At 52.0% G+C, this 24,758-nt stretch overlaps 1 protein-coding gene across 1 annotated transcript in view; it reads right to left on the bottom strand.

Annotated features, from left to right (window-relative positions):
• The window catches only part of LOC107193920 (tyrosine-protein phosphatase Lar), a 193,593-nt gene that overhangs the window by 84,960 nt on the left and 83,875 nt on the right, over nucleotides 1–24,758 (bottom strand). The window contains exons 3-4 of the mRNA XM_015583459.1: nucleotides 2,011–2,142; nucleotides 402–560 (exon numbers count right to left, since the gene is read on the bottom strand). Coding sequence (XP_015438945.1) covers nucleotides 402–560; nucleotides 2,011–2,142 — 291 coding nt within the window. The remainder of the gene's footprint in view (nucleotides 1–401; nucleotides 561–2,010; nucleotides 2,143–24,758) is intronic.

Here is a 24,758-nt window from a genome sequence, read left to right as displayed (position 1 = left end):
CGCTGACGATTTCGATCAATTTTTACCCTTCGTTCTTACGTCAACCTGTGCGTCGTGATGTGTTCCGTCGTTTCCGTGCACGTTTTCTTTTACCTCTTCCCCCTTTCGAGGACGTCGTGGGAACGATCGACGCGGAAACGACTAAACTCTGTACATCGTGCCGCTGAAAATTCTGGCCGATCGAGTTGGCTCGCGGCGGCAGCTGTTGTCTAGCGAGCTTTCGTTAAATATTAAGTCTCGACTACGCTGTATCCCCCGCCCCACCGTGAATAACGTTAACAACCATTCGGTGCCGGGCGTCCACACGAGGCTCGAGTTTCGATCTCTGGGTCCCTCGATCGAAGTGTCGTCGCGGCTGAAGGGTAAAACATTGACGGAAACAAAAAACCATAGTTACGTACCTTCGTAGACTTTGAGCTGCGCCTCGGCTGACACCGCGTCCCCGACTCCATTCTCGGCTAGACACTCGTATTGGGTGTTGTCGCGACCCGGCTTGACAGGTTCGATCCGCAACAAAGCTCCGTTTTCATAGTTCTGCACCAGGTATCGTGACTGAGACTCTGCGGAGCATAAACACGAAAGACTTAGACGGCCCCTGAGACGAATAAAGAGCAGGGACGAACGGACGTCGACGGGAGGGCCGATCGACGGAACGTGGTCTGACGCTGCTTTTCACAGAAGGGTGGGAATGACAAAAAAAAAAGGGTTAAAAACGGTGACGATTCGATTCGAGCTGAGCGCGCGAAACGCTCCGGGAATCCACTCGTGTCACCCGTCGTTATTTCTCTTTCGGCGGATTAGCGAATATTCGACGGTCGTGGAATCGGTTCGCGACCCGATCACACGATCGTCGAGCCACGGGGATAAAAACGGAGCCCTCCTCTCTCGACGTTAACCGGGACGAGTTTGGCCACGATTTCCAAACGGGGGCCTACGGTTTCATCGAACCACCACCTCTGCCCCCGAATAAATTCCAGTTCCGGTTCCACGGATTGCTAACGCAACTCATCGCGATATCCTCGTCCGACTCGATTAACGTTGTGCTTTTCTACACGCAGGACAAAAGCAGCAGAGCCAACAGATCGTGTCGAAATTCACGCGCAAGATTTCATCCTCGAGCGAATCGAGCGCGAACCGGATATCGATTTACCGAATCGAGCGAGACGAACGGTGGCGAACAAACACGCGACGCTTCGGTTTACGCTCGAGGGCACCCCGACGCGGCCAAGATAATCGAATCTCTCCCGAGAGAATTGCGACGTCTGGTTCGGAAGGTGTGTTCGCCGCGTGCACGTCGAGGAGGAACGGACGAGGTGGGGGAAGCAGACGATCCGGCCAGTTTCCGAAACTGTTCGTGCCGGACCGACCCGTTCCGCCTCGTACTTCTGGCACACCCGGCCGGGTGGCGTTTCCTACCAGCTCGAGCGAGCGCGAAATTTAGTTCGAAAGAAGGGGGTAAGGATCCAGGCTAGAGTCGTAAGAGCAACAGGAAACCGGAACCGAAAGAGTTCCATCCTGTTTTCTCATCGAGGCAGTATATACAGTAGAATTCGGATAATTCGGCACCCTCGGCAATTGAACTCTATATCGGATTATCGAATATAGAATGAATGATAAAAATGGGGAATATCATTTTAAAGATGGTCATGGTTCTGAATCTGGGCCGAGGCAGGTGAGAATATATGATTTCTGACACATGAGATGTTAGGTCTAGTCCATGTCCTGTCCATATCACTGGATGCCGGTTTATCGGAATTCTACCGTAATACTCTCACTTATGGTAGACTGACAATCAAGCTACCAATACCAGGGGACTCATGGTAATCGCTCGAGTTGGTCGAAATCTTGAAAGGGGACTAATTTGAAGTTGGTGATTTCGGTGATTTGTCTCCGCGCGATACAGTCGAAAGTGGGGGAACGCGAGGAGAGTGATATCCGTCGGGAATCTCTGTGAAAAGTTTCGAAAGCGCACAGACGGCAAAAGGAACGGGTGAAAAAGCGAAAACTTACGGGAAACTTTCTTTCCGTTCTTCCTCCAGTGGATCTGGGGCGGCGGCGCTCCCTCCGCTGTGCAGTAGAAGCTCGCTATTCCGCCTGCCTTCACCTGCTGCGATTGCGGCCTCACCAGGATCGTCGGTGGACCTGCGAGCACAAGATCAAGGGAAACCTTTGATTAGAGCCGGTTCGTCCCTTCGGGCCGTTTCGGCGGCCTCCGTTCCTCTCCGAGCTAATAAACGGGGGAGAGACTCCTCGGTATACGGTATCAAGGAACGTCTCTGAACGAGCCCGCCCGTTGGCGGGATAAACAAATTACTCGATGCACGGTAGCATTTCGAATCGGACGAAGGAAAAGAGAAATAAAATTGCCATTGAAAACTATCGTCGCATTGTCGATAATGCGCACGCGTACGATAAATATTGCGACGTATTGCCATGGTCGGGGCTGTAGAGGAGTAAAATGGCAATGAGTTCAGAGTCCTTTCCAAATTCAGTCGTTGTAGTTTCGGCCTCAGTGCTTGTGCAAAGGCTGGATAGTACTGGTGTCCGCAACGTGACGAGAGAGGGAATTTGTGTGCGCGAAGATACGTGTGAAAGAGGAGTGCCTCGCGTGGCAATATGTTCAGTGGCAATGTAGTTAGAGTTCAGTGTATATAGTTTGCAAATCCTCGATCAAGCCCACTTAATGTGACGTAAAGACAACTGTTCTTTGGCGACTAACTCGCCACCTGTTACTTGGCGTTGATAAATTAATACCATGGAAATGATGTGACTTCGATTATATCGACACGGCTTCTAAAAAACGTGTTCTCTCTGGCCTGAATGGTGTACTGTGCATTGGTTCGTTGGTGGGGTTTAGTTTTCGATTGGGTGTACGTATTTGGCTGACGGTGGAAATAAAAATGTTTTGTCGGTGTATATTTGTGCGGTGAACACATATCGAAGGCTTTGATGTGTATCGTTTTTGGGGTCAGTTAAAATCAGCATTGAATTGTGACAATGAACTGTTTTAAGAACAGTGGATATTTGCATGTACAGCTGTCCACGAATCGCTGTCTAGGACCTATGATACGACCTTTGGTGACCTACGTTTCTCCGTATCAACTTAAATATATCTATATCACAGAATTCATTACTTTCTGTCGTTGTGCCCAACGTAAACATTCCAACGGACAATTTAATTAATATCGCTGTTCCAGGTCACGTCTGGCTGTGATGTTTGTATAATAAAAGGGCCACTGTGCTCTCCTGTATAAATAAATGAAATGCAAAAGAGAAAATGAAAAAAAAATTAAAAAAAAAAAAAAAAACGTCCGTCCATCTACTCGTGAACTCGATACGGTGAAACCTCGTGTAAACTCGATAAACGAAAATTTCGCTATCGCGAGAAAACGGCGGAACACCGCTCGGAATCGGGTCGGACGGACAGCGTGTGACCGCGACCCGGTGAAACCCACCGATTCGAATCGACCGATTCGGATTTAACACTGGGCCGTCGGGGCCGGAAACTCGCCGAACTAACTCGACACGCTTTTACCTACGGATAAAGAGGTGTCTCCCCGTCCCCAAGATGGACGAACGTGCCCGCGCTTCGTTGTCGGACCGTCGTAGTTCCTCTCCCGGTCTACCCCTTCCACCCCTGGCGAACTAACACCGCCCCAGCTGAAAACAGAAGGTGCAGACCAAGGGGCGTGTTATCTGGAGCGAGACTACCGGCCAAGCACTAAATTGGTCTCGAAACTTTGCGATCGTACGGATCGTTTATGGCTACTCTTCCACGGGCCATCGATTCGATGGAAAACGGCCGCGATTTTTCGCCCGTTAGAATTGTCATTGACCGTCGAATCGAAAACAAATTTCATCACCCGAGGAATCGTAGTAGATCGGATAAGTAGAACGAATTATAGCCCACGGAATCGCACATTGGTCCCTTCGTTTCGTCAAGAATCCCACACGCCTCGTCTCGACGACATCCACGTTCATCGGGACCAAATCATCCGTTCAACGAGCCAAAAGAAAAAAAAGAAAAATCTGCCAGGCGGTGAACGTGCGCGATCGATCGAGAGCCTCGTAACGTTTCAGCGATCGCATCGAGTACGACAGAATATCCGAAATAAACGCGCCTATCGCGAAATAGAAGATTACAGCCCGACGGGGGTGTGTGGTGGTGGAGTGCAGCGATATCGGAAGGGCAGGGGGAGCAACGTTGGCAGAGGGGTGGATACAACGGGTGGATGACTCGAAAATTTCGAACGGTAGAACGTACAACGCGAACCCGCTAATCTATCGGCCGCGCACGAAAATCTGTGACGAGAACGGGGTGGCTTGGGGGGGAGCGCGGGTGGTTGGAACGCAATTTAAGGTAAATATTATTCCATCGGCGAACCGTCGATAATTTTTGATCGAATCGCTCGTTCGAGATTATTGCTATCCGGTCGGGTCGCATTGTGGTCGGCCGCGCCGGCGATTATCATACCGAAATAGTTCGTAACAGGTGCATTAATCGAGCACGCTCGCGGTGTGCCCGGTGGTACGACCCGATGGATTGATTTTTCAAATATTCCACGCGGTCTCGCGCGGCGTATCCACGGGATAACGACACGCGCGCGATCCAGGACCGGAACGGATTTAATAAAGTTCACCACCGCGAGTTATCCACTGGGGAAGACTTTTTATCTCTTCTTCCCTTCAACCCCTACGCTTTCCACAGAGGAAACTTCCTCTCCGTGGGAACGAAATCCCGCTCCGAAACCCTGGGCGGCGACTTCCATCGCTCTGAAAAATGATTCCGCGAGGGGCGAAAGGTCTATGCGCGTCGGGTCGAGTATAGTTCGAGAGCATCCGTAGCCGGATCCGCCAGCGTGGAATTTCTCGAGCGAAATCCACCACCCACGGCGGCCGGACGTATATACGTTTATTTAGAACGGGGCCGCGTACCGCATCAAGAGCACCTGCCGCGCTACGGGCCGCCCCAATGATAATTTATGATCGAATATTAAAGGGCCGGCCCGATAAACAGCCGCGAGAGCTCTCTCTCCCTCTCGAGTTCATGCCTGGAAATTCCGACCGCTCCTCGGTTTTCTTTCCGTACTAGAGGCGTGTATGTGTATCGGAGTAAATTACGAAAATAGAGTAAGGTTCGATTTGGAATTATTCAAATGAACAGTAACGATCTTTCAGAAGGTACAAAGTCTCTTATATACGCGACGAGAAAAACGTGCAACCGTGATCCTACGGTTAATATCTCGCAGGTCCCGAGAGAAACGACGGAGTACTTGAACACCGTGTGGAAGGTTTCTCGCGTTTCTCGTTTTTTCGAAGAAATTTCGGGGCGCGTGTTCTTTCCCTCGCACTCTTCGTATTTTGTTTTTCCCGAGGCGACGAGGTAGAAACGGAAGAAGCTGGGTCCATGGAGCGAGATGGGGTTTGCACTGGAAAGATTAAACGCCGGCGAAAATTAGATCGCGAAACGCGAAGTCGCCGCGCGCGCCCGCGTAACGAATGGCGGTCCACTTTCCGAGAGAAACCGCCTCTGTTGCCCCACGGAGAAAATACCGGCGAAAGAGCCCCGAGGCGGAACTTCGTCTCCGTGGCGAGGGCATGAACGCGAACGAATCCGACGTGCCAGCGCGAATTCATTAGTCACGCTCGAAAGCGTCGCGAAACGCGCGCAACGGGCCATGGTACATCTATAGGGTAGCGCGTAGTCATCGAGGAAACGGAATAGGGATAAAAATCGTTCGTTTATCCCCTCCCGAAAGTTCGTAACGACGAAGGATCGGTCGGTTCGCGTAAAAATGGGCACAAGCCGTATCTCATGCTTAAAGTTCATACCCGGTTTGGCAGCCGAGAAGCTTGCCGCTCGGAGCCGGCCACAAGGGCGTGAAAAAGTTCACCGGTAGTACGGTGGCGGGCCGCCACGCGCGGCTCCTCTCTATTACGCTTTATAGCCTGCCGCGACGTAATTGAAAAAGTAGCCGATAACGGGGCAATCTGCATGAGATTTGAATAAAATTACGCGTTACTCACTGCCAAACGTACCACAGAACCGAACGAGCGCCACCCCCAGGTCGATCCCCTAAAAAATAACGCTGGATTAATTCCTCTCGCGAGGACCGTCGTAAAAACCGCAGAGATTTTCAGCTAAAGTGCGCTCGCGCGTTTACCGATTCCCTCGAAACCGTCACCCAGACATAAGAGTAAGGATCGATGGAAAACATTTATCGAGTTCGTCGTCCAAAAAAAAAAAAAAAATAAATTTTGTTTCCACCGAATAAACAAGGGATTCCGTCGTCAATAGGTTCGAGCGACGATCCACAGGACAGTCGGTGTGCAATCGGAAAGAGGATCGGCGCGGAAAGCGGTGTGGAAATTTCCGCGTGTGACCCCGCGGAACGTGACTGGTTCGTATCGCTTGGGACGGTCGAGCTTTCGAAGTGGATGCGGGTGCAGGCCGAAACCGCGACTACAGGTGCAAACTGAGCGAGAGAGAGAGAGAGAGAGAGAGAGAGAGAGAGAGAGAGAGAGACAGATTCGTCGTCGATGCCATTCTGTCGGGGCATCGATTGTAAACACGGTAGTTTATATACGCGCGATGGATTCCCATCGACGAACGATGACGTTCGGTGGCGCAGAGACGAAGGGTGGTGGAGGGTAAAGGGCCAGAGAGAGGATGCGGAAGCTGGCGGGTTGTGGTCGTGGAGGCGCATCGGGCGATGGCACGGCTGCCATACCACGTCGAGTGTACATTACGGGAGAGCGCAGGTTTATCGTAAATAATTGCACGCAGGACCTTATTCGCGCGTTTTAACACGTCGAAAATCGGTGGTCGTGCTTTTCCCGCATTCCGAGATCTCTGCCCTCGGTCAACGTGGAGGGGCAAGGCAAATATTAATTTAAACGAGGTTTTCGACCGGTCCCCAACCACGTAACGGCGCGCTCTCGTATCACAACGGGGCCAGGCAAAGAGCGTGTTTCCAGCTTCGCTTCTTCGTTCTCGAAAGCTTCGCAGCCGCCCGGTTTTATACTCGTTTGTTCGTGCACAATGCGCCAACAATGGGGAATAGAATTCTGGCCGGCCGTGCGGATTTAATAATGAAAATTTTCCGCCGTCCTTCGGCGAACCGTGAAATTGAATTTATATGCCGGCGAATGGTTATTGGCGTTTAAGTATTATTGCTTGCCACGCCGTTGCGTATCCGCCCTCGTATCTGCTACGCGTTCGTAATTTTCTCCGTTTCGAGATAATCGTGTGCTCGGCTCGAAGAGAATCATCGCCGTGATTCGGCGAAGCCAACGATAACTGACGTAAGGTTGTCCCCGTTTGCTCGATCGATCGGTCGCGATTTCCACCGAAAATAAACACGGTTTATCTCGCGTCAAATTATCGCGAAGCACACAACCGCGTCAAACCACGCGCACAAGCTCGAGATAGTTCATCCGAGAACACGGTAAAGCGATCGAGCACGCCCGAACACGCGTCGAATGAAATTTTGATGCGGTCCGACACGACGACCGGTAATCGTATTTCGTATTATGTACCTTGGCGACACGATCTTCGCGGAAACGATTTTAGACGCGTCGAACGCGAAGCCAATAACGACCGTTTTTGGGACGGAAATGGTCGAGAGAAGGGGATCGTGGTTCGGGTTCGATAGAAGAGTCTTCGAGTCCTCCTTTTCTCCCACGTACAACATCCGTGAATCGATACGTTTCGCCCTCCACACCGCGAGAGTGGATTTCGAAATTCGTGCTCGACGGATGATCGTTTTCGCGGAAAATTCCCCGCGATAATCCATTCCGGAGGGGGGGGGGGGGTCTTGGTGACTCGTCCGGCACGCCGAATATGAAATTTCAAGATTTCAATTCGGGATTGCGGATCGCGCGGCCGCGTTTAATTGAATTCCGGGATTTTTAACGCGAGAACCCCGCCTGATGGTGTTGCAGAGGTCGTACCCGCGAACGCGACTCGTCGTGCTACTGGAAAAATTGCAATCTATTCACCTTTCGAATTAACACCGTCTACCGTTTCCGCGATCTTCGTCTGCGAACGTCCGACTCTCTCACCCTCTCATTCTATTCGCTCCTTTTGCGGCACCCGTCGCGAATGGACCTTTCTCTCGGTTCTCACGACAAAGTTTACCGCTCTGAAAAGACCGGGCATCGTTTTCCGGGCAGTCACGACTCGTCGGACTCCGGATTATCCGCTGCTCGTGTTTCTTTAACGAGATAAGTAAGGCAGAACCGACTAGCACCGCGAACAAACAGCGGGAAACCATTCCGTTTCGAGGACCCGAGCAAAGCGACCCGACAAGGAACTAGAAATTCTCCCTATTCCCCTCGTGTTTCACGATTCTTCGTCGATTTCCCATCGACAAACGATCCTCGTATTGACCCTCTCGTCGAGAGACACGCAGTTGGTCGATCGGTTCCGACTATGTTCGATTCCGATTCATCGACCTTCTGAAGAATCGAATCGGAATCGAACGTCCCTAATTCCGTGTCCGTTGGCTTCGAATATTCGATTCGCGTGGCATTAGAACGAAAACAGAGAGAATGCGGAGTCGCAAAAGTGCAACACGCGCGGGGTTGTAGGCTTGCGACCGCGCGTGCATGCGGTTGCATCCCTCGATAAATGCTCGCTGCATGCGATGGAATGTATGCTGTACGCCGATCAACCTTTATCGCCGGGGAATTTCGCGACGAGTTCCAGGATTTCGATTCGGGGAATGCGCGCGTTCTATGGTAAGTGTCGATCCTTTCGCCATCGTTCCATTGGCCAGTTTAAAAAAAAACAAACATTCGTTGGGTCTGTTAATATTTGTTAATCGAACGAAATCGTGACAAGCGATTATAGGTCACTGGTGGCGAAGGGGTTGAACAGGCTTCTGTTTGCCATCTCGCGATCGCGTGAGAAGGGTTAAAGGGAGGGCTGGGTGGACGAAGAGGGGAGGCGTATAGGCGCGTTCCGTGGAATTGCTGGGGGCCTCGGCTTCGATACGTATGCAAAGCGGCCGCGTTTAACCGAAACTTCTCGCGGAGAATTTCCATTAGTCGGGGAAGTCCAGACGGCGGTTCCGGGGACAATGGGCGAGGATGCGTCTCGGTGAATGCGCGCCCCTCCACCGAGTGCCACCGCGGTTGACTGCTTCGAAGCGAGATCGAGTCGTCGAACGATTCTCGAATCAACGCGTCTGGTAGCGCGGATAATTCAATTTGAATATGCATGCGTACCGGCGCCCGGGCAAAGAGCCACAACCCCCCACCCCCCGAAAATCCGTGAGACGGAGCATCCCGGTTAAATCCGCCGATTATTCGGGCCGCCTGCTCGCGCCACCTTTTCGCCGATACGCGTTCACCGGGTTCTCACTCGTCGATCGTTTTTCGCGATGTTCGGTGCCACGGTCCTTTTCTTTCGCCGTGATTTCACCGCGCTGTTTTCGCATCGCCGACGACTCTAATCAAGGGAGGGGCTGGTGGCGAGCAGAAACGTTCATAAGAAACTCGATTACACGCCACCGGTGGTATATACCGTGGTGTACGCGGCGATAAATTGTTCGCAAAAGCGACACGGTGTCGGGGGCCCTGGGTCAGAGGCGGAGTTCACGGGGGCGGTTTCTCTCGCGCGCCTATCTCTCGCCCTTAAGAGGGTCTCCACGGGTCTATAACGAGGGGCGCGACGACTAGACCGAGAGAACGCCGCCGCCGCCAGGGTCTGCACTAAATTTATGCAAATGTATGCCGGCAATATTCGAAATAAGTAGCTTCACCCGTGACCCCGTATACGTCTCGCGGCCGATATCTCGACGGTACCCTCTCTCCCATCTCAGCTTCCCTTACTCCGGGTGCTGCCTGTAAATTCGGCTCTTGCAGGAGCAGAGCGGAGCGAGCGTCTGGCTCCGACGACTACGAAACTCTACGACGTTTCAACGACTTCCGTGGCGTGGATCCAAAGAGCCCGGCCATTGAACGTCGTCGTCGTCGTCGTCGAGCCGGCTGCGTAAATTTTGAACGAACGAAAAACCTCTCGGTGGCTCGGCTCGCGCCCCTTTGAAATTTTAATTCGGACAAAAAATGCGAAACGGTATTCGAGCCGCGGGGGTTGGCGGTCGCGACGACGACGGCCCAACATCCCGAGCATCGTCCGGAGAGCACTTTCGTATCTTGTTTTCAGTCGAGCACCGGGATAAGTCCGGTCGAACGGTGCTCCGCACGGCGTGCTGCCGTTGCTCCGTAACTGGCTTTTAACGCTAATAGTACTTTCAGACCCATTTAAAGAGCTTTTACGAAACAGAGAAGAACACGGGGAAAGTTCAGTACGTACCACGGCGCGCGATCTTTTTGCTCTTTGGGCCGCGATACCAGAGGGGGTTGGAAAATTAAATCCGCCGTTGACTCGAGTTTATCTTTCCGTTTCATCCGCCGACGTTGTCGCGCGTGAGCGTTCATCGATTCGTACGCTGCACGAGAGCTAGAACGCGTCCTTATCGGGTCCTCCGGCCCTGTACTACCGTCATTCGTAACGGTGGGAATCGAAGGGGTTGTATTTTCGTTCGACACGGTGGAGAACAGAGGAATCGTGCGACGGGGGAAAGTCAGAAAGGCGGATCACGAGGGACGACGGGGGCGGGAACCGTGTCGAGTTGAAAAAGAGAGAACACCGCGAACGGGCATAGATTAGAGAGAGGGTTTTCTGCGCAAGCGATTCGAGGGTAACGGTGGCGACGCAGCCAAGTGACACGCCACCCTAATCAGCACTCGGGGTCTTAACGCGGTTAATTGCGCTTCAATTAGCCGCTCTTACCGACGCGCGACTTTCTTGCTGTCGGTTCGCGGAACTTTCGCAATCGTCGACCACACCGCCGTGCAATTAGCCGGCGAGTCTTCCCGTGCATTAAGACGACCCGTAAAAACCACGGCGATGACGTACGAGGGCGGTGGAGGGTGGGAAAATTACGCGAAGATAAAGTCCAAGTTATACCGTCGTTAGAGAGTGACGGACTCGTCGGTGGATTTCTTTTCCGCTTCATTTGCGTGGATAGGGTGTCCCGAAATAGGTGTCAGTCCTTGAAATGGGTTATTCCAGGGGCGATTTGAAACAACTCGCATTCTTATTGGTCGGGATTTTTCATTAATATCTCGTTAACTAAACCTCGGAGAACTTTTTCGCTAAGGAGAAAGTTATTTTAAATCGCCCCAGAAATCACCCTTTTCAAGGATTTACACCTATTTTGGGACATCCTGTATATACATGTGTGTATCTCTGTACTCTCGATTGCCGCCTTTCGTTTTACAAATTATACGTCGGCTCAATTGTCGAGACCTTAATGCGCTCGTTTCTTTCCCTCCGTTCGACGCGTTAAAAGGGTTGGGAGAGGGCCCCGTTGGAAACGGAAACGTGGCTCGACGGGGAAAAAAAAACAGGTCCGATGGAAATTCGATTCGTAGGCGGTCGCACTTGGCGGCGAATATCGACCCCCCATCGGTCGCGACCGACGAACGAACTGGAGGGGGGAGGGGGTCCAGGAATAAATCACGGAATCAATTCCGATACGTATAACCCGTGCCGCCATAAATAAAATGCGCTAGATATCGTAGATCGCGAGCCGGCCGTTATACACGGAAGAACGGGGGGAAACAAATGACAGCGCATAAGCGGGCAGAAACGTTCGGAAAGTTGCTACGCCTCCGTGCCCACAGGGCCGTCGACACGAGTTGCGCGCGCGAAATTTGAAATTCAAAGCGTGCCGAAGAGTGGCCGGGGGTGGTGTGGGGGGACGAGGCTCCCCGATAAGAGCCTCGGACTCGGCGCAAAAATACACATTAACGGATTTGAAATTTAGATCCGGCGCGGCGCCGGTCATCCAGGCGAAATTGAGCACCAGGCGGGCGGCCCCTCGAAAAGAGGCCGATTTACGGCGGTTTGCTGGGACTCCTAACGAGGCTCTCGAAACGCACGGAGAAACATAGATCTCCCGCGGCCGAGGGCCAGGCTACGCGAAAGAAACTCCTCGAGACGCCGCGTCGTTTGCCTTTTTCGTCTCTTTTCCTTCGTCCGGGTTTCGATAAATCCGTAGCGGTGGTTCGCGTATAGGCTGTTGCCCACTGTACGGCACACCACCGGACCAACGCGTCGTTCGGTTGTCCACGTGTCCATGCTGTTTGCCGCACGCTTATAGTAACGGCATCGATGCGACATCGGCACTGCATCAGCAACGTACCGATACACGTATGCAGTAAAACCAGAGAGGAAATTAGAGTGCTCACGCCCGGGAATTCGTTGTATCCGAGTATGTGTGCTGCACCAAGCTGCCAATTCCGGCAGAATAGTAGGAAACTACCCGTTTTGATTCCACGCTAGCACATACAAGAACCTATTTTGGTTCTACTTGGTAGCCCATATGAGAACCACAAATGTACCATATCAATTGGAAGTGGTTTTACGTGACATAAGAAGTTTTTGCGCGGTAAAGAGGAAATTACACATAGAAGGCTAAAAATAAGCTGATCTTTGTGTATTTAAGGCACTTGTTGATATATTTATACAAATACCATTGTAAGTTGTATATTTTTTTACGATTTCTTTGATAAAAAACTTCTGCCTCGATTCCTATTCCTAATTTCAATTTACTCGATAGTTGTAATAACAACTACATATGTACCACTTAATTGCTTTTTATTGAAACAATTTGAAGAAAATACGCAATTTAAAATAGTATTTAACTAAATTTCACAACAATTACCTTAAATACGACTTATATGTATGATTTTACAATATATTTATAACAATATCTGTATAAATTCATTAAGAACAAGGCTTGAATATTAGATTTACAAAATATTGTATTTCATCCATCGCAAATAATTCCCTCTTCTGTAACTTGTAAATCTTCCGTACAATCTTCGAAGCTTCGTAATGGTTTCATAAGTTTGTCGCCGAAATTTTCATTCCTGGGAGCAACGAATTCTCGAGCGTGAGCACTCTCATTTCCTCTCTGGTAAAATCGAGTATGCCCAGCATTTAGTATTCACGCACGATAATGCGAATACATACGTCGATGTTGGTCCGATATCGTGAAGTGGGCGACAGCCTTAAAGCGTCGCGCGAACACGGGCTCACTCGTCATCCGCTCGAGTTTGTCAACGCGCGCGGCGCTTTAACGCACGCACACGCAGGTACTTACTTGTCATGTATGTGATGTACTGCGAGTCGCTGATGTTCCCTGAAAGAAGCTCCGTCAGTCGAGTCGTGTGTATCGTCACGGTGGAACGCTTCGTGGGCCTACGTAAGCGTGTCGCATTGTTCGCTGTGTTCTCGCGTCTGCTCGAGTACCGCGGCGCGATATGCTACTTCAACCGGGTATCGTTTTCCGAATCTTTCTCGGCCGAGTAGGAACGAGAGGACGTCGTTGAGGTGTCCAAGACTCGCGTTAGACGACGATATTGTCGTGACGGAAAAATATTCGCGTGTGAAAATGGCGAGGAAATCCTCGGAAGGAGCAGTGAATCTGCGAGAAGTGTCACAGCGTTTACTCGTGAAATGGCCAGAAGTCTTACCGTCGCGAGCTCTAGACGTTGTGTGTTTCCATCCCGTCAAATATTTATTCTCAGCCACTCAGCGCGAAGCACGCCTTTGACGTTCCCGCGTTTTCCAGAGGCGAACGTTTCACGATCGTTCGTATTTCCAAACGCGAGTATCGTCTCGATACATCGTTCGAGTGCGTCTCGACGCACCGCCGGGGCTATGTAAATTAACTTCGAGAAACAATCTTCCTCGTAACTCACTGCCTAATAACGCAGCCGTGCAACGACGGGTGGTATCGGATTTCCTGCTCTATCTCCGTGTCCGTCCCAGCGTTTTCCTACTCCACGCAGAACCATCCCACCCCTTTTAACCGTCCACGATCTTTCTCCACTGACGTCGACCTATTAGTTAAATGTTTCACCGATTTTTTTTCTCCCCTCGAGATAGGGCAGCTCCTCGATAACTCTCGGATCGAGGCCGCGCGCCCCCGACATTTTTCTTCGCGAGCAGCCACCACCCATGCATCTTCACGCCTCTGAAAAATTCCCCGGTCTCGATCGGCCATCGGCTTTGCTCTCTCGCCTGTCCTCCCCGATCTTCCCGACCTCTAGAACAGAAGCGCTGTTTCCGGAGGTGTCGAGAGACGAACCGACGGGACGCCGACCACAATTCAGCCGATAAAAGAAAATTCGAGCAGTCGAGACACGCTCCGGGAAACGGGGTGTTCGTCGACCTAGCGTTTCTCTAATTTCGTCAAATTCGTCGTCGTCGTCGGGACCAAGAAGGCATACAAGGAGGGGAAGCAGGAACGGGCCGGCAAGACACTTAAACCAGTGATGGGCAACCGAGCCCGCTCGGGCATCTTGTGACACAATTTACAATAGTATTTGAATAAATTTCACAACAATTCCCTTAAATACTACGTATATACATATATACGAGTTTACAATATATTTGTAACAATATGTGTATAAATTCAGTAAAACACGACTTAAATATTATTCAGACTTACAACAATAAAAATAATTCCCTCTTCTGTAACTTGTAAATCTTCCGTAGGATGTTCAAAGCTTCATATGGAATAGTTTCGTACATTTATCGTCGAAATTTTCATTCTTGGGGACATGCGATAAATGTCGGACTCCTGTGGAGGGATTGCGAAGCAGGACACATCACGAGTCACGAGTCGACATATTTGTGTGTGAAGAAAATGATAGTTGCTGATCACTGACTTAAACGGACAGTCGCGTCGTCGCCATTACCGCGAAAGCACGTCGACATCGCGGTCGACGATCCGCGCGTAACATAGCTGACCTATATACCAGCCACACACGAGGAGCGTGCCAAAGAGAGAGATTCGTATCGCGATCACGGTTCGCGAGCGCACGCGCGACGCCGCCGTCTGTATCCGCGAGCTACTTTCACCTGGGGTGGGATGGAGGGTGGTGGTAGCCGAACGGTTCCACGGATTCGGTTCGTTTGCCGACGCTCGTAAGCTCACCCCTATTTATTTTTCATCGGAACCGACCGATCGACCGACAGACGGCGCGGCTGCATCGAATTTGACACTGGCGGAACGAACGTTCGGTCGCTGATCTCTCTGGCCTCCCCCTTTTCTTCTCTGACCAGAATCCTAAATAGAAATTCGTATTCTCGACTCGACTGGCTAAATCGGACAAGTTGTATTGCACGATGAAAAATTAACGAACGGGTTAAATGAGTTCATATAGTTTCACTAGGAATAAGCACACGGTGGAGGGGAAAGGTAGTTGCAACGGACCCGCGTTTTTCGATCGAAGCGCTGAAAAAGGCGGGGGCACGTTTTCGAACGACACGGAATAATTCACGGGGAACTGGCAACGCGGGGGCGCGCCCGTTACGATTCGTCGGGGAGGTATTCGCGGCAATGATTAACAGCGCTCTCGCGAGCAAAGCGTAAATAAAAGTTCGGGGCAAAAAACTCGGGAGATCGATCGTCGCGCGAACCGCCGAACTGTGTGCACACAGAGACACACAGCCGTTTGTAATATTTATTCATCGGTCGTAACCCGGTTGTTTTCAATCTCCACCAAAAGCCAGGTCGAGAATCTCGAATTAGCCGTTGAAATGGATCGGTGGACGACGGAAGGGTGCGATCTCCTTCCTAGATCGTATCGAACATCGAGGATGCTTAAGGGGCGAAACATTCTTGCGTCCCAGCAGAAGGAACGAGTTCGATTAAATTTTGCCGCCGCCGAGAAATAAACGGCGGGACGTGGAAAAGCGGAGAGAGAATCGATAGCACCGAACCGGATTAATTTCGTGGAATCGCGGACGCGAGCCCGAAATCACGTTTAACGTCCGACCGTTTCGGACGTTGGAACGTTTGGTTGCGGGTGGACGCGGCGGTCAAGAGGATGGGTTTCTCATGGGGATCGTGATCTACGGCACACGGCATGGACACGCCGGAAACACCGAAGCAGGGGCTGCACAAATTCGTGAGACTTCGGGGCACTGCTGGCCCGATACTATTGTTCTTGAAGGTTTCCCCTCGGCAGCCCGTCGACGGCGTTATTATTTCGAGTACCACTACTTCGAATCGGCTACAGCGTATACGTTGGAATGCTATCGTTAAAAAATTTTCGACTGAACGCGTTTCCGAAAATAGTTCCACCATCGGCGACGATTTTGATCAAAGCGAGATGCGAAAGGAACTAAAAATAGAGCGAAATTAAATTGCAATAACAGTTACTATCGTGGTTTTTTTAAGGTATAAGTAGAAAAATCAATCGAATCCAAAAGAATCGTTGTTATTCGAGTAAATCTATGCTTTATCGTGAATTTCACTGTTATGGAAGTTTGTAGGGGAGCGACGAGAAATTCCAGGAGCACCCTGATGAGTGATAGATCGCGCGAGGCGATCTGCGAGCCGGGCAGCCAAAACGCGGAAAAGGAAAGTTTTAGGGAGACTGGACCAAAGAGTCGTGGGGGGGGATGGTCCCATTGTGAAAATAATGGGCATACCTTTGAAGCGTGACCGACCCGATCGTAGGGACTCGTCGTCCCAGGGACGAACTCCGTTGAACGGGCTGGTGAAGGGATCGAGATTTCAATAGTCGACACCACCGCTGGTTGTCGTCGTCGGCAGTTCCGTACCTCGAATAGCCTACCCCGCTCTATACCGGACCGCTAAGAGGGCGGAATTGATTAAATAATTGGCCCCTTAGATCGGGGGGCTAGTTTCTGGAATGAATACGCTGGCTCTCGGCCAAGGCTCGTTCGAGCTGTCGAGGATCGAGAGGGGGTGGGTAGGAGGAGGAAGAAGGGCGGAAGGGGTTGAAAACCACTCCTTCGCACGAAGTACCTCGCGCGACCACCACGAGAACACCGCCGCTACGTGGCTCGATAGCCGACTGAACGGAACGTGCGCGCGAGAGAGAGGAGAGGAGAGAAAGAGGAGAACGACCGACTACCATTCCCTTTGCCTCGCCTAGCCAGCAACCCCCTCTAGCCTCGTGGAGCGGGCCTATGGTCACCGGCCGGACGACTCGAAACTGTCGACCGTTAAACGTTTCGATTCTTTTTTTTTTCCAACCCGTATCTGACCTGCCAATGCCACGTCATCGAACGTATTTCACCGCCTCGACGAGCCGCGTTAATTAACGTACCTTTTATGCGACCGAGAGTTCGGGTTCGATCGCAGTTTTTCTTTTTTTTTTTTTTTTTTTGCTATCGCGAAAAACGCCCTCCCGGTCGAACGCGTTCCACGATAACGGGTGGCAGTGCGCGGGCGAATTTAAGGGACCACGAATTTTTCCACGTTTTTCGAACCAGCAGCCGTTCGATAATCGTAACCAGATAAGATAGGTGGTTACGGTGTTTCGACCGTGCCACGTGGAACCGAATTACCGTAACCGGCGAACATGGCTTCCACGTCACACGAATCAGGAGAAACACCGTCCCCCGCGCAAACTGTCGTCGACGTTCCCATTCCAATTTCGCGTGGTACACGTCACGGTGGTCTTTTTCCCATCGCCAGCGGTATACGAAGCTGTTTCGACCAGGTGAACGCGAACAACGTATGTACGTAGTTGCGACCCCGACGATATACCCAGTAACGGGAGAGCCCGTAATTTCAGTCGATCGGGAAACCAGCACGGGGCGATTCGGTCAGCCAGTCGTTAACACCCACACAACGCGTTAAAGACCCCGAGACTTCGCGTGATAGGCCCTTCGAGAAACTCGTTTCGGGTGATAGGAAGCATGCGATTAAAGCGCGACTGTACTCGGGCTTGCGCTGCTATACCAATTAGAGCTCGGTTTCCATGACCCGATGTTCGATCCCCGAGATGCACGGAACTAACCTCGGATCGGAACACCTCGACGAAACAATCCCCGTGATTTCTGTTCGCCACCAACGACGGTGTTACAATTTCAAGCCGAGTTCGCTCCGTGTCTTTATGCTCTCTCTAGCGAAGAAACGGGGTATCGTCTCGATTATTATTGTCGATATCGCGGGATAATTCGAAGGAATGTTAGTCGATTCGACGAGTTGTTCCTCGTGGGTGTCTGTCGGCGAAGAGGTTCGGGGGCGGAGGTAGTTAAAGCCAGGCGAGAGAAACGCTTTCGATTCCGATCACGAGCGAAACGCCAAGGGAAGAGAGAGCGGAGACGGAACGGGACCAGGGGTAAAGCGTTTTCGGAGGGTCTTCAGATAATAGACATAAATATTCGCCGGGTTTTTCGGATTTATATATCGCGCGTATCAGTCGTCTCATTTGCATGGAGAATTTACCGTGGGCGACGAGACCCCGTTTTCTCTCTTTCTGTTGCTAGAGCGCGCACGCTTTCGTCCGTTTACAAGGTACGCGAGGGGGCAGAACAGCGCCGCCTTCGTTTACCCGGCCGAACTCGACAACAAAAAGACGGAAAGCATGGCGGAGAAAGAGAACCGACTACGAGGGGTGGAGGGATCGAGAAAAAGCAGACGGAATGAGAAATGGAGGAAAAACGAAAGGCAACGTTCGGAAGATATAGCCGGTCGATATAACTCCCGACTAAGCTGCGCTATTGAAAAATGATATTCTAGTCCCGCGAATGAAATATTATCGCTTCCTGTTCCGTCGCGGCGATCCCGCCCCGTGAATAACCTTTCGTTCCCTCTCGTCCGCCGAGGAGGATACTCGAACCCTGCTCCGGCGACCGATCGACTCGAATTCGTCTCCCTCTTTCTCACACGCGCCTTCTCGCACACGATGTCGGAGACAATTAATGACGTGTCAGGATCGCGCTCATTCTTTTTCTCGGGAACACTCTCGAAAAGCTTCGCGCGTTGGATCCGGCGGTGGCCCGCGATTAAACCGGCCACCGACAAAAGTAAACCCTTCTCTATTTCTGTTCTTCTCGAGATCACGAAACCCCCTCCCTTTGGGTTAAAGAAAAAAAAAAATGAGAACTCGGCTTTTACGCGAAACTCGAACTCCCCTCACCGACTTCGGATCACCTGTGTCCAACGCCGCCCTTTGACTCCCTCTAACCGCCTTTGCGTTCACCGAGCTTTGACTCCGAGTCTGCAAACTCTCGCGACTAGAAATAAGATTTTTCGTTCCCGATAAATAATCGGAACCGAATGAACTTTCCGATAACTAACGGGGCGGGTGGAAAACGAGACGGACCGAGAACGTAACGGGAACGAGTGTTCGTTCCGAGGTCTGAACTTCCGCCGCAACTTCATTCCACGAGGTTTCCCTCCTGGTCCCTTATACCACGGTATATACGCCCGGTGAAACTGGTAGGAACGGCACGGAAGTACAGTTTGCAAAGGATTTCGAGAGGCTTGGCCGGCCCCGTAAGGCTTCGCGAGCCATCGGAGCATGGGCATAGAGAGAAAAAAATAATCGACGATAAAGGAATTTGTCGTTCGACAAAGGTTCTCGTTGGAGCAACTAGGACGGAGGTAGAAGTTCGTTCGACGAAGAGTCCCAGAAACCAAGAGGGTTGTGGTCGATCGAGAGGGCTCGGTGGTGAAGCTCTCTCTCCTCCTCTCGTGGAAAGGATTATCGGAGAAAATCGCGGAGAAGAGTCGACGTAAACGAGTCCCGACGAAATATCGCGCATACGGACAAGTATACGGATTCGAGGTATCCCGACAGGCACGCCGTGGATAGGTCGAATCGTTCGAGTAATTCCCTTTTACGATTTTCTCGGCCCATTCTACGGCCGGGGTAATGTTCCGGCTGCACTGCGAAAGAGAAACATAAGCGGCGGGGAAAGAGGGCTAAACGAGCTGAATCGGGGGAAAAGAAATCCGCGGAGCAAGAAGAGGAAAATAGAGAGAGAGAGAGAGAACTCGTGTACGAGCTCGGTCACGGCTAGGCATCCACGGTCTCTCTCCCATCGCGAGTGCAACTGCAGCTGCAAAAACTGTTCGGGACTTTTACTCGAGTTTTATGATTTAAATCGCACACTCCGCAATATTCTCCTTTTCTTCTTTCCGTTCGTCCCGCGGCGTCTTGGCGCGGCGCGAGCCGCATTCGAGTCAGCGGAGTGATTTTACGCTTTATTTTTATGGTTCTACGCGCACCCAGCCGCAACGCGTCGCGGCGACCTGCCAGCGTTCCGCGATCGTCGAAAGGAACGAGCTTGGCTTTTCTATCCTTCCTGTTCCCCCGATTTTTATTCGGCCGATCTTATTGCTGCGGAAGGAAGGAAGGAAGGAAGGAAGGAAGGAAGGAAGGAAGGCAGACATCCACAGGGCACGTCCGACGATTCGAAAGTATCGTCAGCGATTTTTCCACGGAAACTGACCTTACTCTTTCCGTCGTCGTTTCCATCCCCTTTCGAAAGTACGTACATACGTTTTGTTGCGGCGTCTGCGTGGCAACCGCGACCCGCCCCGACTCTCGAGGCCCGACCGCAACACTCGGCGGACGATGCGTGTGCATTTCGGTTGGTTCGCGATGAGCCACGGCGCGGTGCTATGATCAGGATAGCGTAATAACGAGAAAGCATAAATTGACAATTTGTCCCGGAGTATTGGCTCGGTCGGCTACCGGCCAGGTCAAACGCAATAATTGGTATTCCCTGTCAAGTACGGTACACATCCACCCTCTCTCTCTCCACTTCCAGTCGCTTTTCCCCTTGCCACCTGTTCTATCTTTCTTTTTCTATTTCTTGTACACGCGTGCCACCCTCTTTTTACCGCTTTGTCTTTCTCCATCCTTCCCCCCTACAGTCTACGTCGATGCTCCGAAACTTTATGGTCGTTCGACGAACAGGATCGCGTAAATACGCGACGACAGTACCGGCTATAGTGGAAACACGCTCGACGAAAATTACCGTCGATAAAGAGCGCGATGATTCCGCGAATCGATACCGTCGGCCAGTTGTCAGCCGTCGAGTACTCCGAAACGGTCTATTTACACGATGCGCTCTCTCGCTCACGCGTGTGTCCGTTACGATTCAAGAACTATCGCCCCGGTAGTTATACGGTCAATTCGGTACGAACGAGCCCCGACGGAGAAATAGTCGTAAAGCTCTCCCTGGAAATTCAAACACGTGTCCCGGCTCTCCGAACAATTTACTTGAAACGCTCCCGAAGCCCTCCGTCGCGGTTCGTCGTTCATGATTTCGCGACGGTCGCCACGCTTTTCCGCGTGCATCCAGATTGGAAAGATATCCCGTGATTTTAACGGGACAGGAACGCGGAAAAGCACCGTATTCCAACGACCCATGCCGGTTGCACGAATAGCGATAGAGGGAGAGAGGGAAAAAGGACCGTTTCAAATCCGCGATCTCTACGCTAGGATAAGACGCGAACCGAGCACGTGCAAACAACCCCGACCGATACGAATCTTCCCGGGGCGAGCCGAAAAATACCCTTTACGTTCGAAATGGCTCGCGTGTACACGCCTTTTTCCAAGCCGGGAAGGAGGAGGGTGGCACACGGGTTCGAGGAAGACGCCGTGCACACTCGCGGGACCATTAGCTTAATAATTCGCGTGCCCGTCGTTCTTCGGGTTCTCGGCAACTTCCGTCAGGGGTAGGAATGGAGAGGTGGTGCTTTGGTTCGAATCGAGCCCGCCGGGGATCGCCGTGAGGGAGGTTTCAAAAGTACCCGTTCGAAGGGTGGAGGAGCCAGTCCCCCGTACGAACACGCGTATGCCACGCGACAGTCGCATTTTTCAAGCGTCGGGCCCCCGTGTGTCGTCGGAAAAAAATCTTGTCGTTCTCCTCTCGCCGACCGAACCGGATACAACGGCCATGTGTGTGCGTCTGTCGGGGATTTAATCGCCAGAGGTTCGCTTTCCGAACGGACGGTAAACGCCGTGGTACGCGTTAAATTTTTTTCCCGACTATTCGTCAGAATTTAGACGCACGGGGAGAGAAATTAATTGGTTCGCCGTGTTTCTAATCGCGAACCCGCTCGAACCCCCCGTTCCACCGACGACAACGTGTGTATCTAAAAGCGTGGCGGGGTGCAGAGTAACGAGCGAAAAAAAAGATCGTACACGGCCGGGAAACTACTTTTTTTTCGCGAAAGGTAAACGGCGAACGATTATGTAGTTTCCCTCGCGCGTTCTCTCGATACCAAGGGAAACGAATCGTCGGCCCCCTCCCGCCCCCCAGGGGCGTCCGGAGTGGCCCTCGAGTGTCATCGTAGCTTTTAATTAAGCTTCGCTTGCCCGTGCAAACTTTGTTGTTGGACGCCGGGGCGTAGACTCCTCCGGGACCAGGGTCAGGTAATTCAGTCCGAACGGACAGACAGGAACGAGAAGTTTGTATTGGTAGACGACGTCGGCGACGACGACGACCACGACCGACCGGGTAGACGCGTCGGGTCTATTATTATGTTCCGTATTTCTCGTCTTCGTGCTCGACACGCGCCCAGACTCGTTCCGTCCCGCGCGATCGTCCGTCGAATTCCTCGACGGAGAGACCTGCATACCGGTCGAATTAATACCGAAAGAAAGGCGACACGCCCCTCGTCTGGGCAGAGGGGTTTAACTTTAATCGTCGGCGACGGAAGTTCGTTCTTAGGACCAGAGTTTCGGTCCTCGACCGTGTATTTCCGTCGTGGGCGCGCGAAAATCCATGATTCTTGGACTTTGGAGATTGTTCCGGCGAGTTGTTTTTGCCGGGTGGTAAGCCACCGGTGCCGTCGCTTGGGATCAGCCTTTATTTTCTTTGGAAACCCGACGAAGCTTATCTCGCTGCCCAAGTGTTTCGCTGCATTAGCAACTAATCCGTTGAAAATAATTATGCGAGCCGCGCATGTCTGCGATTCGAGCCGGTTCTCTCATTCGAAATACACGCCGCGCGATCGAACAATCGCTGACTTTGTCGGAGGAAGAAACGTTCGCCGTGGTCGAATCGGTCGATGCCGGTTCACTTATACTACTGTACTCGATCTGACACGACGTCCAGCTGACAAACGACGCCCGGTGGTTGTTCGTTTCGTCGTACTTATCGATTGCGCTCGACCGCTTTCGCCCCAGAATTTTTCTACCGTTCGTCTGACCACAGACGGATCATTCTACTTGGTCGGACCGAACGGGCGCAGATACTCCGGTTCGAACGGAATCGACGCGGTGCACAGCTGCGTAAGATTAACGAAAACGCAGACGTAAACAACGACATCGCGAACCGTGTACGTGTTAAGGGTCCATCGGGTAAATTTATGAACTTAATATGCGCCCGGGACGACGAGCGGTGAAATTTCAATGTGGAAAACCGGCTGGAGCTTCGATGCACGCGCGAGGCAACGAATCGAAAACGCGCGCGGATTTAAAGTTATTGCGTTTCGAGGGTGGCAGAAGCAGCGGAGGGTGGCCGAAGCAGGCCAAGCTCGTAGATTTCGAGGCGACAACGGTAGCGGCGCATCGTCGTGGGCGGGCGGGGAGCGTCTATGGCAAGTTTTTCCCATAAATACCGATTATTAAATAGCCGGCGACTGGTCGCAGCGCACGGACTACGGGGTTGGGCTGCGGTCTCGAGGAAATGGTCGACCAGGTCCATGATACACACGTGTAACTCGGCTGCCAGCAACACCGGACGGAACGAACAGAACGAACGAACGGAACACGGATGGTGGACAGGGGTGGCGCTGCGCGGGGGGAAGAAGGGCGAGTCGGAGGGTCGTGTTCGGGGGTTGGCTTTAATACAAGTACAATGCCAGTGGCGTAAGCTTTATGATGACGAAGAGCACCTGGGGGACCGGGGAAGCCTGCAATTTCCTAGCCGACCCGACCCGTCGCACCTGTACCGCCTGCGCGCTCGCTGTTGTACCCGACGCTACGCATGCACACGCTTCCTCCCGCCTTCTATTCGAGCCACGCGGTTGCCTGGGACCAATTTGTATCCGGCCGCGGAATCGCGGCGATGCGTCTTCGATAATCTCGTTGGGAATTTACCAGAGACTAACTCGAGAAAACGAAACGGTTCTCAGACTTCGATGGACTTTCAACAAGTCCGCCTCGATTCTGCGTTCCGAGCATCCGATACGATCGTGGAATCACGATTCTTGAAGGAAACTCAAATGTGCAGGACCATTTTCGCGAGTCGATTTTGCGTCGATCGCGATCGAAATTGTAGGAAGACGAGGAAATCTCGCGAGAAATTAAAGTCCGTCGTACTTTTACGTTTGGGAGGAGCAAACTTTACGTAAGACTCGCCGAAAGCCAAAGCCCAGAGACGAGAGGATACCTAGGACCAGCGGTAGAGGGACGCGAGTCCGATGAAACACAGACGGATAAAGAAGCCCACGGAGAAGAAACCAACCAGTGTCGGTGGCGCGGCAAAGGTGGTCGCGCTCGCGTGAATTCCAAGGGAACACGGAAAAGTTGGTAATTAAAGCGTGAGAAAGATCAGAGGTGAGGCGGGGAAGGGCGGGGAGTAACGTCGACGCGCGGGCTGGAGAAAACGGAGGGTGGAAATCGAGGCACAGAGGCGAGCGGAAGGCCAGGAGAAGCCGCCCCAGGAAAATGCATGGAAATGTATTCCCGGGAGCAAAGGCGGGCCGTGGGCGAAACCGAGAGACGGAGGAGAGGGACCGGGGACGGAAAGACGAAGATGGGCGAACCGGAGGGCCGCGTCGTGGGAGAAGAAAAGACAGAGGCGATGGAAAAAGCCGGCAGGCAGAGACTGCGGCGAGGGCGTTGAAGATATTATAAGGGTTGAAAAGCCGACACCACCCTGTCACCAAGAAATTATGCCCGATTCTTCCAACTAGCCGTACCCCCACGGCATTGCCATCGTT

Source organism: Dufourea novaeangliae, unplaced genomic scaffold (genome assembly GCF_001272555.1).
Source record: "Dufourea novaeangliae isolate 0120121106 unplaced genomic scaffold, ASM127255v1 scaffold21, whole genome shotgun sequence".
NCBI lineage: Eukaryota > Metazoa > Arthropoda > Insecta > Hymenoptera > Halictidae > Dufourea > Dufourea novaeangliae.
The sequence above is the reverse complement of the archived record's forward strand: the minus strand, read 5'-3'. Positions and strand labels throughout refer to the sequence as shown.